General features: G+C 41.0%; 2 protein-coding genes across 8 annotated transcripts in view; one reads left to right on the top strand and one right to left on the bottom strand.

Annotated features, from left to right (window-relative positions):
* The window catches only part of PPAT (phosphoribosyl pyrophosphate amidotransferase), a 52,301-nt gene that overhangs the window by 7,567 nt on the left and 30,762 nt on the right, over positions 1-13,972 (bottom strand). The window contains exons 2-9 of the mRNA XM_040555249.1: positions 10,920-10,986; positions 7,317-7,523; positions 5,806-5,918; positions 5,568-5,713; positions 4,229-4,301; positions 2,957-3,108; positions 548-675; positions 50-271 (exon numbers count right to left, since the gene is read on the bottom strand). Coding sequence (XP_040411183.1) covers positions 50-271; positions 548-675; positions 2,957-3,108; positions 4,229-4,301; positions 5,568-5,713; positions 5,806-5,918; positions 7,317-7,523; positions 10,920-10,986 — 1,108 coding nt within the window. The remainder of the gene's footprint in view (positions 1-49; positions 272-547; positions 676-2,956; positions 3,109-4,228; positions 4,302-5,567; positions 5,714-5,805; positions 5,919-7,316; positions 7,524-10,919; positions 10,987-13,972) is intronic.
* Positions 12,709-13,972, top strand: part of PAICS (phosphoribosylaminoimidazole carboxylase and phosphoribosylaminoimidazolesuccinocarboxamide synthase) — a 40,354-nt gene continuing 39,090 nt past the window's right edge. For 5 of the 7 annotated variants that reach the window (XM_040555245.1, XM_040555242.1, XM_040555240.1 and 2 more), the window contains exon 1: positions 12,712-13,111. In XM_040555245.1, coding sequence (XP_040411179.1) covers positions 12,724-13,111 — 388 coding nt within the window. In that variant the 5' untranslated portion in view covers positions 12,712-12,723. Of the gene's footprint in view, positions 13,112-13,972 lie in introns of all 7 variants that reach the window. The other 2 variants (XM_040555243.1, XM_040555238.1) reach the window with 1 other exon arrangement.

Raw genomic sequence — 13,972 nt, 5'->3', positions numbered from 1 at the left:
ATCAATCTCGTATTTACAACTGTACTGTACTGACTGAAAATGAACTTACCTCTTTAGCTCCTGATTCCCGTAGTAGTTTTATTATGGGTGAAATGGTATTGCCCCGCACAATTGAATCGTCAATGATAACAACTCGCTTGCCTTTAAAATTGTCAGACAGAACGCCAAACTTCTTTGCAACACCAAGTTGCCGTAACCTCATATTTGGCTGGATAAACGTTCTTCCTACATACCGATTTTTACAGAGTACTTCAACATATGGCAGTCCACACTATGAACAGGAGATGGTTAAACAGAATTAGTATCTATAAAACTAGTTATTCTCAGTTAATGTATTTTGAAGCAACCTTTGGATTTAGTAAGGACTTCACAGTTAATGAAAAAACTTTGGAATACCTTAATATAATGGAATAATGTCAAAAAACAAGTGCAGATGACTCAGTAGAAACAAAACTTTATCAGTACCAAACTCCAGTGGCCCTTACTGGAATACTCCATTAAAAAGGAGATATGTGTAAATGTGCTTGAAAAAAATGCAAACACAAACCTTTTGAGCGTAGCCCAGAGCTGCTGGGGTTGCAGACTCTGGAACGGTGCTGACCAGATCTGCTTCCACAGGTGCTTCAATAGCAAGTTGCTGACCGCATCTCCTCCTGACTGAATACACCATTTGACCTAAGAACAGCAAGACGAGTTTTTCCTAGTATTCATAATTCAGATTTCTTCTCAGTTTGCTGTATACATTTCTGTGGCAAGTTGCAGGCATAGAAGTCAGTGAGAAATCTCCAGAAATAGGAAGCAGTCATTCACATGAGGTAATTTTTTAGTTCTTCCCATAATGTCATATTCTATTTTAACATTCACATTCATACCACTACATAAAGTTAAAATCTATTTTGCCCTTATCAGGTAACTAAAAGTCCTGTGGATGTTACAGGAGGAAAGAAAAAGAAAATTATTCCTGCAACTTTCACAGTGTGCATATCCTATTTTTAGCTGTTTTCTTAAGCAAAGTTTGTGCAATCATGCAGTCTTGCCTGTACTGTTACAACTTTGAGCCAGTCGGTGAACTTCACCCCACATTCAGGAAGGCGGGCAGAGGCTGTGACCTCACGGACGCCAGGGTATGTTTAGGGATCAATAACTTCAACAATCTTAACGGCTGGAGAACAAGCAGTTTGAGACAGCAAGGCGTCTCCTGAATCACCCTTCTTTGTTCCTCCTAAGTTGTTTACATTCCTCATGACTTCATAGTCAGGAGTCCGATGTTATCACCAGCCACGGAGCTTGTCGACCCCTATGGCGATACTCCCACATCTCCCCCTTTTTTATTAACAAAGAAAGCACGATTAACACAAATTAAGACACAGAGAAAAACTATCAGGCATACTAATCCTATCTTTAGCAAACTTTGTAACCACATCCCTGGGAGAGGCAGGCACTGAATGCTGCCCAGCGGGGGGCTCTGGCTGCCCCTCCAGCTCCTGGAGCCCCTGTTTGTGGGTCCTGCGTATGCCAGCAGGACCCTCCCATACGTTGTTTTTTGGTTGAGGTGGAATCTAAAGCGCTGAGGAGAGTGCTGTGATCATGTTGAGGCAGATGTCGAGACGGATGGACCCATCGTGCTGACACCCATCTTGGACCAGCTCCTTCGGCCAGTGAGAGGTGACTGTGTACGCGGGTATGTTTCTCTCAGCATAACGCTTCTTTCAGCTTGACCTTCCTTTCAGCTTGCTGGGTTCGGCCAAACCTATCTTCGTGAGGCGATCAGTGTCCCTGTCTGTGTTCTGTTAGTCTGTCTCTGTTCTGTTAGCCTGTCCCTATTAGTTCATTTTTTGGTTTTGTCCCTGTTCTGTTAGCTAGTCCCTGTTCCTGTTCTGTTAGCCGGTCGCTGTTAGTCAGGTCCCTGTTTTTCAGGTCCCTGTTTGGGCGCCATTTGTGGCGTAATGACCACACGAACATCAGGGTATGTGTAGGGATCAATAACTTCAACAACCTTACTGAAGACAGGCTCCCTTCTTTTATACCATTAGCTCTACAGCAGTACTTTCCCACCAGCTATTCATCGGTTAACAACTTTGCCCGGCAACAGCAAACATTTAGCAACTTCCATGTTTTAAGAGTTGGAGAACAAGCAGTTTGAGACAGCAAGGCGTCTCCTGAATCACCCTTCTTTGTTCCTTGTAACTTGTTTACATTCCTCATGGCTTCGTTGTCCGGAGTCCGATGTTATCACCAACCACAGGGCTTGTTGACCCCCATGGCGATACTCCCAAAAGAGGCCTCAGGAGCCTTTAAGGTCCTAAAAGTCTGGGACCAGGAGAGGGAACTGGAGGCATTGTGAGATGAGGCAAGGTAAAGATTACAGAGGACAGTACTAGGGAACATGAGAGAAGTGAGGACAGCGCTAGGTATGAGCACCTTGGCTAATATCTTATCACTAAGGCAATTTTCAGGGGCTTCTACTGAAACAGTAATAAAGGCATTAGACTGACAGCCTCAAGTACTTGCATAAAGCATAGATTTCAGTTATGTTAAAAGCATCTTCCTGAAATAACCCTTTATTGCATAGAAAACACCAAGAAGAAGTTGTTTTGCAGATTTTATTTCACAGGTCTGATTTTTAAAAGGTTTTATAAGAACTAATAAAGTTCCTTCCTTAAGTCTCTCAAATTTAAGGGTTATTTCCTCTACGTTAGCCATGTTTCTGGCTCTTTTCATCCATTCCATGAGGCTATGCAGGCAGGCCTGACTGAAGCTGTATACACAGACAGGAACAGTAGGGTTTTTTGTCCTCAAGAACTGTGCAAGCCTACCCTGTCCCAGCCCTGCTCTGGAAATTCACGGTCAGTGTCACCCTGCTATGATCCCTGATCCTTTGTAGAATCAATTGTCCTTGAGAATGTAATCTCCCATTATTTGGGAGGCAGTGGCTTTGTATGTTACATCTTCTTACCTTCAAAGATACTGTCTGGTCTTGCAAAATAAACATATTCAAATATGCAGAATGCTGATGGATCTCCTTCAGGTCTTGGTACCACATCCAGTGTTTGGACATCATACCTGGATATTTTCACAATCTCTCCAGGAAGGACTTCACGGTAGTACCTTGAAAGAGAAATACACAGCATTGAGAAATGTCCCGAACCTGAATAATAGTTTTAAAATATAAACTCTATTGACAGGAAAATTGCTTTTAAACATCCTAACATGGTATTTTTCTTCTATCTTAGGATTTGATCTAGACTGTTTAAGACCAACATGCTAAGACAAAATAGCCTGAATAAATACCAGAAAACAGTAAATTAACACTCTAACTAGTACAACAGAATTATGGTATTCTTCCCATATGTGAGATGTAGGCCAGTACAAAGAACACAAAACAACATGCCTACAATAAAACACCACAGAATGGAATAAAAGACTAGTAAAGCGCAGTCACATTGTTTCCTGGTTTTGCTTTACATCTCTTTTTATTCAGTGCTTGTGGTCTTAATGCAGTTTTTCAATGCTTTTTATTTAGAGGATCCAAATGTACTTATTAGTGTTGTACCCAAATGCACTTTTTAATAATGTTTGATTAGGAAATTAAATATACTTCCTCATAATCATTCTTCCTTTACTCATGTTTATTTCACAACTGTCTTCTATTCCAAACTTCCTAAGACTTGTTTGACATCTCCCAGTGAGTATCCCACCTTTCTTTTCAGAGTGTCTTAGCTGGGGAGGTAATGTGAATGTCATCTCTTGTGTTGGCTCTAACATAAGTTTCCACACATGAAAATAATTTCAAGTGCCTGTCACTTTTTAAAATGAGGCTTGTCAGGCAGCATATGCTGCATCTCAGGTGAGTGCAACCTGTGAGCTACCAATGCGGCCTTTTCTGTAGCTGAAGGATTACTTTATAATACAAGAATTCTGCTGCTAACTAGGCTAAAATTAAGAAGTATCTGGATAACTAGATTTAATGCAACAAGTAAGAAGCATCCTTGAAGTTGTCTTTACCATTACTTTCTGAACACATAATTATTTAGCTTTCTTTACATTAATCCAATTAAGAAAATAAACTGACAAAAGACAATTGGCAAAAAAACTCCAAACAGCTCAACAAACTAATCCTTCATGTCTTTCACCTTGTTACAGATTATGATATTTGGCAGTTTGAGGTTTAATGTTGAATTGCTGCCTGAGGAGCACTTTCAGATAAAGTGAGAATCGGAGCACTTACTCTGCACCAATAGATAAAAAGCTACAGGATTCAGAGGAGACTACCCATCCTTCTGTTTCACTGTTATCCTTTCCTGAAATAAAATATTTCAGTTATTGTTAGATTCCACAATTCTCGCTACCATTACCACTACACACATTGCATATCTAATGCAGTACCTGGCTTGCTACAGTTTAGGTTGCCAAGTGCACAATTACAAATTGTTGTGAGTTCTAATTATAAGGTTTAGTATTTCTTTAGTATTATTAAATAATAAGAAGTTTCTTTAGTATTATTAAAAAAAAAGTAAGCATCATAAACTTGTTCTAGGCAGAATGGGAAGTAACAGCATCATATTCATGCTTCACAAAGAGAGAAAGTTCAGATGTTATTTCTGCAGTATTTCAGACTTGCTCAGTTCTAGTTCAATTGCTTTAGATATACATAATTACTTTTGTTTGGACAAGAAATTCCTTTTCCTATGTTAAATGCATCAACGTATAGATCCTTTTGACTACAATGGATACTGGATTGAACTCCAGTATGAAGAGTATAGGCACAGGATAGATCAAACCACAAAACAGGGTATTAGTGTTTGATAATAATCTTGATAATTTTGCTTTTGGTTTAATTTACCAAGTTTTCTGAAGCTATGAAAGCATTTATTTGTTTGCCTTTGAATTATTTTATTTTCAAACAAATGAACACATTTTAATCTCACTTCAGGGAACATGTTGATTTGCAGGCTAAACAAGAGCTCCAAGGACTTTTTCCCATCAATTGATTTGATAGTGTTCCATTACCAAACTAAGTGTGACTAGGAGTGCTTGGAAGTTAGAAATACATTGCCAGTAATCCGACACTTTTTCACCATCTTATCACAGCAGAAAGGAGGAAAACAGACTTGTTTCTGGGCTGGATATAGTCCTGGGCAAATAGCTCCAGGTGGCTCTGCTTGAGCAGGCAGGATGGAGCAGGTCATCTCCAAGGTGCCTTCCAACCCCAGCTGTGATTCTGTTCATCCTTGCTTTCCCATTGAGATGGTAAGAATTTAGTTAGGTTTTCAAAAATATTCTATTACAGTTAGCCTGCCTAATTCTGACACTGTCAGCAGGCAACACGAATTCACTTTTGCTGGGAACAGAAAAGATGTTTGCCAACTTCCTACAAATGATTTTTTCCTTACACCACTTTTGTTTTGAATTTTAAAAACTGACTTTTGCATCAAATATTCCTACTTCCACCTCAGTAAATGCAGCTGTAATTATTTATATTGATGACTTAATGCACGAACTGTACATATATTTAAATGTATATATATATGTGTGTGTACAAATATGAATATATATGTATGGTTTACCTTTTCCATTCATGTCCCCTACTGGAATAAGGCGACCAATGCAGAGTGGACGATTTCCATACGGATCACGTACTGCATAAATTATGTCTTTATGCATAATTAGCAACGAATAAGAAGTTGGAGTTTCATTCATTAAATTTTTTATTCTGCAAGGAGACATAAGTGAACATAATCCATGTGTTGCATGCCATGCTGAGAACAGATTGCTGTTCTTGATTCTGAAACCTGTCCTCCTCACCTTGCTACCCAATCGGCAGTGTCATCATTTTCTAGAGGAGGTGTGAAAGCCAGCAGCTGGGTGATCAATTCACTGTCAGAGCTGGTCGACAGTCCTACACCATGCCGCATAAGCTTTTAAGACACAAAACAAAAGTGTTACCAGCACTAAAAAAAAATGATCTCACATAACACTGCTTGTATTTTGCTTTAACAATACCTTTGTACAATGAGCAAATGTTTTCAAACATATCAGTGCTTCAGACGATTAGATCATCAGAAAGTCAACTTTCTTCCAACAAACCAAATATGTAAAAAGAACTGGTACAATCATCTATGTCTGGAACTGCATTTCTCCCTTTCTATCTCATTCCTTTGCTTCATGCACAGCCAAAAGTATTCATTCACCAACATTCAGGACGTAAAGTCATGTTTGGGCCATTTAATCAGCTTGTTTCTGCTTACTCGGGGAAGAGAGGTAAAATATGCATGGGGGAAAATATGAAATTACCTATAGAAGAAAGAAAAGAGAGACGCCAAGACAGAATGGTGGTCAGGGCACAACGCAAAAATAATACAGGTGTGAAGGAAAGCAGAGTGGAATTAAAAAGCTGAAATCCCCTTTTTTTTGCTAGGGTTTTCTAGACCTGGTCAGTCAAATTGTTCTGTCCTGATGTATTTATGCTTCTAAGGAAGATGAGAATCTGCAGTGTATTCAGCCAACTATTACAGCCCATTCAGTTCTGTATGCACTACAGTTACTGGATTTTATCTTTAGAAATCATTCTAACTCTAAAGTAACCTGGATTCTGGATTCTCCACTTTCCATCTACATTTCCTCCCCACTGTTTTTTTCTCTCATCCATTAAATACGCTTATTAATCTGATTAAAGATGGGGTAGGTTACTTTAGGCATGTCATATGTTTGCCTTGCTGCAAAGCAGAAGTATGTCCTCTAGCTTTTGGATGGAACTTATGATAGAACAGATTTCACAATGAAACATCTGCTAGATTTTAAACAGGTTCTTTAACACATACCCTTGCAGCCAAACACACTACAAAATATGGTGTTTGATGATCTCCTTATGTGTTTATGTCCTAACAGTGCTCATGATGAATTTTGCAAGCCAGAAATACAAATAAAGACAATATTCCAAACAAGAACATTTCATATTACAATTACTTCACCTTATTATTATGCCTCTCCTAACTCCAAGCATATGATTTTCTGCTTCTGACAGAACAAATAAGGAGAGCTTCAAGCCAGGATCCCCTGTTATGGCTGAGGTAGTTTTCTCACTTGTCCTACAGGAATGTGATCATCAGTCTAGAGGACTGGTGAGTTTTCCCCTGTGACGGTTACAAATGCCTCCTCTCTCCAGGAGTTTTTTCCCCCAAATTATTTTGATTATGGTGCTCCTTCACTACACCAAGTAGTTTGGTATTAAGTACACATCATAGCAAAGTTTTTGCTCATTGCTGCCTCATACTCAGACATAAACAACGCTGGAGCTTCCCAGGGGAGATACTGACCTTCCTCCTCAGTCGCACGGCATTTGTTAGTTCACCGTTGTGTGCCACAGCAATCTTGCCATGAAGAGTTTCTACGACAAAAGGCTGGCAGTTCTGCAGCTCAGAGATCCCGGAGGTAGAGTACCTGGTGTGCCCAATACCAAGGTTTGAAACATAGAGCTTCTTCAGGCTGTCTGCATTGAACACGTGATTTATAAGACCCATTCCCTTTGGGAGAAAAAGAAAAAAAAATTGTTCTGTTTTGTTTTTCTGGCAATTTGCTCACTTCTTGTGTTTGGTTTTGGTAGTGCATTAAAACTCTGTGAGAAGGGGAAATAACCTGAAAGCCACAGGAAAGAAAGAAGCTGAGTAGGTATCACAGTGCTATGTCAGATCCCATTACTCCTGTTTTTAAACAAAGCATTATACATTGTTGTGCTGAGGATTTTCACAGAACAATCTATTCCCTGACTAAAAATACATTTTCTGAAAAACACTACTGAACTGTTGTGGTGTTTAAAGAAGAAAAAAAAGTTGCAAGAAGTAAATTCTACTTAGAGAATACTATTTACAAGTTAGTAGTATATTTGATTTACTTTTATACTGGGTCTATGACAACATTTATCAGATTGCAGTCATTCCTGCCAATATTAGAAACAAAGCTTTTTTTCTAGAGCTGTTTTTCTGTTTACTTGAAACAAACTTTTCATACATCCAGGTTGCCTTCTATCTAAAGCAGAAATGTGTCAAGGCTTTTTAGTCAGCCATCAGGAGCTTCTTTTGGCAACAAACACAATTTAGCAGCAAGAATAGTCTGAAAAAATAACTGCACACAAAGAGGAAATCAAGCCTGGATTCCAAACCCTCCTACAACCCCTGCTTCTGCTGCCTGTGAAAAATATTTACATCCTTCTAAGCCTCGGTTTCCCTATCACGCGTAGTAATTGTGATATACATGAAATCACACATGGTAACAACACTCTTAGGATCTGCACAGATATACGGGAGAGATTGGAAAGTTATGAATGGTTCACAGCCTATGCTGTGGGTACAACAAGACAGTGGGATGAGACAGAGAGGAAGGAAATATATTTTCAGAGCTCAATCAAAGCAGCTTAAAGAAAGCCAAGCTTTAGGGTATTTTCTTCTGCGACTGGTATAGAGTCAGAATACTAAAAGGCTGTTTGCACATGTGGTTTTGGGATACTTAACTGTCATGTTAAAAAGTTATTGCCTCAAACAGTCAAACTAGTATAGGTTTACTTGAATGGTTCAGCAAACTTTATGCCAGATCAAATATCATCTGTTGTCTCACAGATGACATGAAGCTTGCCTAGAGTCTGTACCATGTACAGAAATACAGTCACGCTCTTTTTTTACTTTGGCCAGTTGTATCCTGACAGGAGATCTGGCATTTCACAGGTCCAGTGTCAATGGACGTGGCTATTTGAAGCATTGCTATAGCTTAAACAAACAATGCTATTTTAAAACAGCATTGCTGACACAAGTACATAATCTTTAAAATGCAACTTGAAATATTTTACTGATTTATATTGTGCTGGTGTGGGACAATAAACGTGAATTGTACCAGTATAAAAAATTCCCAACGAAGATGATCTGATGTCTGTATTACATGAAGCCTGGTACATACCAGAACATGATCATACAGCTACTTAAGTATAGATTTTTCTGTATATTCAAGCATGCAAAAGTCAGACAAAGCCTTTCTGCGATTGACATCACTACATCTATACAAGAGATTTAAGTTTTTCCACATCCTGAGCCAGTGCAGCTATGACACTAATGTTTTCTTACACAAGTCTAGCTGAAAGGCTCCAACAGACAAATCTTGATGAGTCTTCTGGGAGAGTTTAAAACAATGGATTAATAACCTTTGTCAAGGGCTATAAATCTGTTGTCAAAGGCCAGTAACAATCAGAAAGGAGCACATACCCGTGCCATAGGCAGTAGAGTTTGTACTCTAATACGTGCATTGGCTTAAGCTGTTGACAAAGGTGAGTTTGCACTAACGTACTGGGTTGTAAATCGATGCAGTGAGCAGCAGGCACCTTTTCCATTCTGTTGTCTCTGCTAAGAATAGTCAGCTGGGGTTTGGAGGACAAATGGACACAGTAGCATCTTAACTGTTTTGTGTTTTTTTTTATGATCTAGTTTACAAGTGAGACTTGTAAACTTATTTCCACTGGCGTAACAGACCCAAATGCTTGTTACATTGGCATTACTTCTAGGATTACACGTCATATCTATTGTACTCCACAGGCTCTTTATTGCACTGTGGTTATGATGGTTTTTAAAATGATGTAGCTGAGAAAGGTATTTCAAGTATACGAGAAACCATCACACGCTTTGCAACTCTTAAAATATCAAAACTGCTATGATGATAGTCAATTAAATTCTTAGCATGACAGCCAAGTATGTCAGCTCACTAACATGGAAACTCTACTGCTTATTGTATTGCCTGCTACAAGTTCATTCTGAGAAGTATCATTTACTACAGGATTTATCTTTTAAAGCTCACTTTAAAAGGAAGTTGCAATTTCTGTAAACCTTAAGGAAAGCTGAAACCCAAGCAGGAGCAGGAATGAAGAACAGACAACATGGTGCAGTAGTTCAGAAAACTGGCATTTAAAAGTGCATAGGGGGGAGGATCAGGCTGCAAGTAACAGATAGGAGGGGGGGAAATTCCAGAAGAGGCGACAAACATGACGCTCAAGAGACAAGACTGTGCACGAGGCATTCAGCAGTCACACATTGATATACATGCTGCTGCAACAAAACGGTTCTTACTCTTACACTGATTTGAACAGCGTAATTAATCTTCCTCAGAGACCCCTGAACATGAAGACAAATTGCTTTCGGACTGTGGTCAGAGAGCACACTGGCATCAAGAATTGCCCTGTGGTTTTGTCTGCTGAAATAGTTTTATTTCCTAAACACTGCTCTTCCAGGCTTTAACAGGCTGGTGATTATTTTTTCCTGATTACTATTCAAAACAGAATGAGCAAAACCAGTCTCAGAAAATGCAGGGATTCTCCTGGCATAATACTTCAGTGGCTGTGGCCGTTTTATGTCTTTTAACATCCCTGGGGATTCTCTCAGCTTGAGAAAGACTGAGTGACCTTCTCAGGTCTCCATTCATTTATTCTGTTCATTTTCACTTACGGGTACAGTAGCTGCCACTTCCTTGATTCTCTAAAAGCTAAGAATGTCATCCACTTGCTTGTGCAGAACCTGTAACTATTTTTCTTTTCTCTTTCTCAAGCTGTGTCGATGAACTCTTCCAAATCTCTGGAGTTAACACTTTAGCTGCAGGGTGACTTTGGTAACTACTTTTTAGGAAAACAATAGCCTGATCTGGACATTCTGTGTGTCTGCCACTGTGTGCATGGATACAACCAGCAGGGATAATGTTGGCATATCTGTTTTAAACATGTACTTAGGTCAGAAATTGCACAAATAACAGAATTAGATATCAGCACTCTGACAAACCAAAACAATTAATCAAAACATGTTGTTTCCCCTCTTTCTAATTATTCAGTTTCCTCACTGAAACAAACTGTCATGCGATCTCAGCTGGGCATCCAGAAAGCATTTACATTTTACCTTGTGCACTTTGAATGCCTGGGATGACTCTCCATCACTTGTCACAATTCCAGCACTCTCCTGGCCCCTATGGACAAAATACAATGAAACATGAAATGCTTAATGAAACACTGTACCATACTATAGATTGGTGGGTTTTCCTCTGTTCTTTACAAGATGAAATTTTAATGTAAGTGTATTTATTGTTTCATTTTACATGCCTGTAATCAAAACAGTGGTTTCTTGCCCGTGTTACGCTTTATTTGAAAACAATCACATAAGGTTTGTGCCTAAGCCCACTGAATTCAGTGGGAATCTTTCCACTAATAAGCACTGGCTCAGCCTCTCACTGCAGTCCGATTTCAGTGTGGGCATAAAATAACAGCAGATGCTTAATCTGCAAAGCCACTTTGCAGTGCTGGTACTCCAGGCTCCAGCAGTAGGCTCTCCAGCATTACTGCATTTCTGTCGGTGTTTGGGGCGCTTTGGCTTAAACTGCTGCTTTTGCTTAAGGGAATGCATTGTCTCTGTCACTGATCACCTGTGGAAAAGCTTTTGAACTCTTGCACTTAAGCAATCAAACAGGCATTTGCACAGCTAACTGTGGGAGGATCGCCATGGGGGTCGACAAGCCCCGCGGTTGGCGATAACATCGGGCTGGTGACGATGAGGCCCTGAGGAATGTAAAGAAGTTAGAAAGAACAAAGAAGGGTGATTCAGGAGACGCCTTGCTGTCTCCAACTGCCTGCTCTCCAACCCTTAAGACATGGGAGTTCCTAAATGTTTGCTGTTGCCGGGCAAAGTCGTTAACCGATGAATAGCTGGTGGGAAAGTACTGCTTGTAGGGCTAATGTATAAGAAGGGAGCCTGTCCTCAATAAACGAGGTTGAAGTTATTGATCCCTACACATACCCTGGTGTCCGTGTGGTCGTTTCGCCAGAACGAGGACATTCTTAAACACCTTTATTTTAACTCAGGAAGATTGCCCCATCTATAAACACAAAGACTGGCAGTAAAACTAACTGATACACCGCATCCAGCGACTTTCAATTCAGTATGACAGACGATTTCCATTTCAAAACCGATTCTGTCCCTTTAAACGTCTCCCAAATCAAATGGGTGAGAGAAGCAAACATCCCGAATGAAAGGCCGTTCCAAGTAGGCAGCTTACATCTTTTTTGTAGTGCTAATGGCAGAAAAGTAAGCACAAGGAGAAGGGAAGTGCAAAGCTTATGCAATTTTGCCACTTTGGCAAATTCTACACAGGCGAGCATTTTATTAAATCATCACTCATAATTAATGAACATTAACAATGCGCGTAGGCGGCCCCCAGTTTTAAAACAACCCCCACGCAGGAAGGCTTGAATCATGCCCACGTTGCTGCCATGCCGCCTCTGGAAACCTGCCACCCACACGCACTGCGGCCCGGGCGGCAGCCTCATGAGGAGCCGCGGCGGTGCCCACGCAGGACGCCCACACAGCCTATCCCCGGCCCGTTTTTCCACACAGGTGCTGCTCCTCCTCAAAGGAAGCCAGAAACACCCGTGTTTTTTGCCCCGATGGCGACGCGGTGGCGATGCCGGCACGGTTTCTCGTGTGAGGTCGGGGAGACCCACGGTCTCCTGAGGGCGACATGACCGCCGAGGGGCTCGGGTTGGGCTCCGTGGGGGTCCGGCTGCCCGCAGGCCGAAGGGCCGCCCGTGCTCGGGCCTCGCAGCGGCTTGGGGCGGCGCGGCGGAGCGCGGCGCTGACAACCAGGCGCCTGGTTGCCTAGGGAACCAGATCTTGGCTAGAAATAGTGAATCATTTCCAGGTCACTTTCAACATGGAGTGTGGAGTGGGGAAGCACTGGACTGAGGAGGAGGTTAAAGCCTTGCTAAGCGTCTGGTCTGAGAAAAGCATCAGGAAGCAGCTCCGCGGCACCCTGAGGAATAAAGGGATATTCATCTACATTGCCAAAAGGCTGCAGGAGTTAGGAGTTTGCAGGGATTGGAAACAGTGCCGGGCAAAGTACAAAAACCTCAAGTATGAATACAGAACGGTTAAATACGCCCACAACTCTGGGGATGCCACTAAAACCATGAAGTTTTTCCACGACCTGGATGCCATATTGCGATATGAACCTGTCCTGCAGTTAGGTGCGGCAGAAAACGGCAGGTGCTCCGCGACCGAGGCGCGGCTGAACGCCAGCCCCACCACAGACAGCACCCAAGGTAAAAAACTCTTGCTATTTCCTCTCTTTGCTTAAAACCAAACGCACGAATGAGCCAGGGCAAACAGACCCGAAGCCCAAGTTTGCGGCTGAGACTGCCCAGCCCCGGCAGCGCTGCGAGCAGCGACTGACTGGATGCGCTCCTGGTGCAGGGCAGAAAAATGTTAGCACCCACCAGTGTCGAAGCCTTTAAATACAGCCTAATTCTCACCAAATCATGGTAACATTAAAGCCTCGGCAAGTACTCACTGGTGTTATGGCTCCTGCACCGAGTTCAAACCCTAAATTAAGGAAAACTGGCCGGTTTTGGTTTTGTTTTTCCCTTTGACATTTATTCGCAATACTTTGGAGTCGGGTTCAGTAGAGCTCCTGCTCAGACATAAACTTAGAGAAAAAATAAAAGCTAATGTGGAAAATGTCATGAACTGTTTTCTGTGGTAGAACTGAAACTTCTGATTTTTACCCCTATTTCTCTGTAAATGAAATTTCAGATATGACAACTAATGGTAACTTAAATTATTTTTGTAAGCAATTAACTTTTTTTTTTTGAGAAACAAAGGATGTTTAATAACTTCTCATGAAAAATTGCCATACAGTGAGGAAAGTAAAAATCTTTGTTTACCAGAATATTCAGAGGCAAAACAAGTAAATTCCACTGCTTTTATTCTGAAGGGTTTCTTACCAAATTAGTTGCATCTCTTGTTTTATTCAGCCCTCTCTACATATGCATTTAAGCTGTGCTTAACATTTCAATAGGGTCAATCTGCTATTTGACAGCACTCAAATCTCCTCATCACATTCTAAATGTCACCAAAGCACAAGCCCCAATAATAGTTCCGAGTATCAAAATAATATGGCTAAA

The sequence above is a fragment of the Cygnus olor genome, chromosome 4, assembly GCF_009769625.2.
Source record: "Cygnus olor isolate bCygOlo1 chromosome 4, bCygOlo1.pri.v2, whole genome shotgun sequence".
Classification (NCBI taxonomy): Eukaryota; Metazoa; Chordata; class Aves; order Anseriformes; family Anatidae; genus Cygnus; species Cygnus olor.
The sequence above is the reverse complement of the archived record's forward strand: the minus strand, read 5'-3'. Positions and strand labels throughout refer to the sequence as shown.